The sequence below is a fragment of the Myotis davidii genome, unplaced genomic scaffold (genome assembly GCF_000327345.1).
Source record: "Myotis davidii unplaced genomic scaffold, ASM32734v1 scaffold1107, whole genome shotgun sequence".
In the NCBI taxonomy this organism is placed as follows: Eukaryota; Metazoa; Chordata; class Mammalia; order Chiroptera; family Vespertilionidae; genus Myotis; species Myotis davidii.
Window position 1 is genome coordinate 574280 of NW_006300016.1, and position 2442 is coordinate 576721.

Here is a 2442-nt window from a genome sequence, read left to right on the forward strand (position 1 = left end):
GGAGAGGGCACAAGTGGGGCTTATGGACACCCCCACCCCTGCCAGTGCACAAATTTTTGTGCACCGGGTCTCTAGTATTGATTTTTTACAGAGAGCAAGGGAGAAGGATAGAGTCAGAAGCATTGATAAGAGAGAAACATCAATCAGCCGCCTCCTGCACACCCCCTACTGGGGATGTGCCTGCAACCAAGGTACATGCCCTTGACCGGAATTGAACCTGGGACCTGAGTCCGCAGGCTGACGCTCCATCCACTGAGCCAAACCGGTCAGGGCGGAACTACTCAGTATCTTGAATGTGGTAGTAGATATAAAATCCTACACAGTTAAAAAAAATTGTACAGAATTTAAAAGCTTATACATACATATACACATACACACAGGAGTTTAAGTCAAGCTGTGGCAATCTGAATACAGTAGGTAGATTGTTCGATGTAAATTTTCTAGTTCTATTATCTTATTGTTTTTGCAAAATGGTACCATTGAGGGAAATGCACAAGTAATTATTTCTTATAATTGCATATTCATCTTCAATCAACTGCATTTGTAAAAAAAAAAAAAGAAAGAAAGAAAGAAATATAGCAGCAAGCTCGCCTACTACTTCTCCCTTCAGCACTGTCCTTCACACTTTAAGGGGGCAGAACTGTCCTTATATTGCAACTCTGGTGAGCAGCTGGCCTCTGATGAGAGAGGGCATGCTATGGGAATAAGACAAAATCCATTTTCAAAGGCAGAAGTATCTTCAACACTTCTCTCCATATACAGCACAAGCAAGGAAATCTGAATGTTAGTCATAGGTATGTCAATATGCAGAATGGACCCAAAATGGCCCTACTTAAAATAAAATACAAAATGTAAATTAAATATTTGTAATAGGTTAATAGGTTGTCTATTTTCTAACGTGTATCGACTGTTTGATTCCTATGCAGAATGGGATGATATGCAAAATCAGAAATTCTCAACAACACAGAGAACCAAAATAATTGCAGATCTAAATTTGGTTTAGAAAAATACAAAAACACAAGGAAAAAAATAAAATGGCATATTCTAATACCAACATCATATTAATATTTCAATATTAATTCTGCAGCTGGTAGACAAATATAGCTTTCTTTTTTCTTTTTCTTTTTTTATATATTTTTATTGATTTCAGAGAGGAAGGGAGAGGGAGAGAGAGATAGGAACATCAATGGTAAGAGAGAATCAGTGATTGACTGCCTCCTACACGCCCCCAACTGGGGATCGAGCCCAGACCAGGAACTGAACCTAAGACCTCCTGGTTCATAGGTCAATGCTCAACCACTGTGTACAACTGCCAGGCTAGAGCTTTCTTTACTAAATCTTTCTGTCTATAGGTACCAAAAAAATATAGGGGAAATAAAATTGGATGTGAGATCAAGAAAAAAAGAATACATGCAATTGTTAAATGTTTTTAAGTTATCCTAATAAAAATATACCAGCAAACTAGTCATTTGTTTTAAATCACAATTTGCTAAACATTTGTCCAGTAAGTTCAACTGTAAGGAAACTATAAATACAACAAGCCCTTTTAGCCAGGGAATATAATGAATATTACTTTAACCCTAATTTTTATTTGAAGAGTGTTCAAAATGTCAGTATGAAATGTGAAGCATACATACCCAATAAGAGGGACCTCTATTGCTTTGTTTCCTACTGCAATAAATAGTTGGTCAGAAATATCTTCATTTTTATTAGGATGATATTCCACCACAGCTGTCATATGAAGTCCAGAAGCAATTTCTTTATCCATACTTGGCAAAACCAGTTTGAACTTCAATGGTAGAAAAAAATCAAATTACATGTCTTAACTCCTAATAAGGAATAATGTGAGCAACTATAGTTAGGTATATACATTATTTCAAGAGCTATATCAAGACACTAGAGGCCCAGTGCACGACTGGGGGGTTGAGGTGGATCCCTCAGCCCAGCTTCTGGCTGAGCAGCGCTCCCCCTATAGGAGCACACTGACCACCAGGGGGCAGCTCCTGCATTGAGCGTCTGCCTCCTGGTGGTCAGTGCACTTCATAGCAACCGGTCGTTCTGCCGTTCAGTCAATTTGCATATTAGGGTTTTATTATATAGGACTAATGGCCCAGTGCACAAAATTTTTGCACAGGAGGTGGGGGGGTGATCCCACAGGGATCAGGCCTAAACCGGCAGTCGGACAACCCTCTCGCAATCTGCTACTGCTGGCTCCTAACCACTCACCTGCCTGCCTGATCCCCCCCAATCAACTCTGCCTGCCTGCCTGATTGCCTGTAACTGCTCCCCTGCTGGCCTGATTGCCCTTAACCACCTCTGCCTCACCCCACACCCAGGACCCAGGATTACCTCCTCTGGCCAGTTGCAGGCACCTGAGACCTGGGCTTCCCTCCCTCTGGCTGGCCACAGGCACCCAGGACCCAGGCTCGCTTCCCCTGGGCC

The 2442-nt window shown here is 41.6% G+C and overlaps 1 protein-coding gene across 1 annotated transcript in view; it reads right to left on the bottom strand.

The window, feature by feature from the left end:
- CFAP47 (cilia and flagella associated protein 47) overlaps positions 1-2442 on the bottom strand; it is a 458234-nt gene that overhangs the window by 450480 nt on the left and 5312 nt on the right. Inside the window, 1 exon segment of the mRNA XM_015571970.1 lies at positions 1638-1789. Within this exon segment, the coding sequence (XP_015427456.1) occupies positions 1638-1789 (152 nt within the window).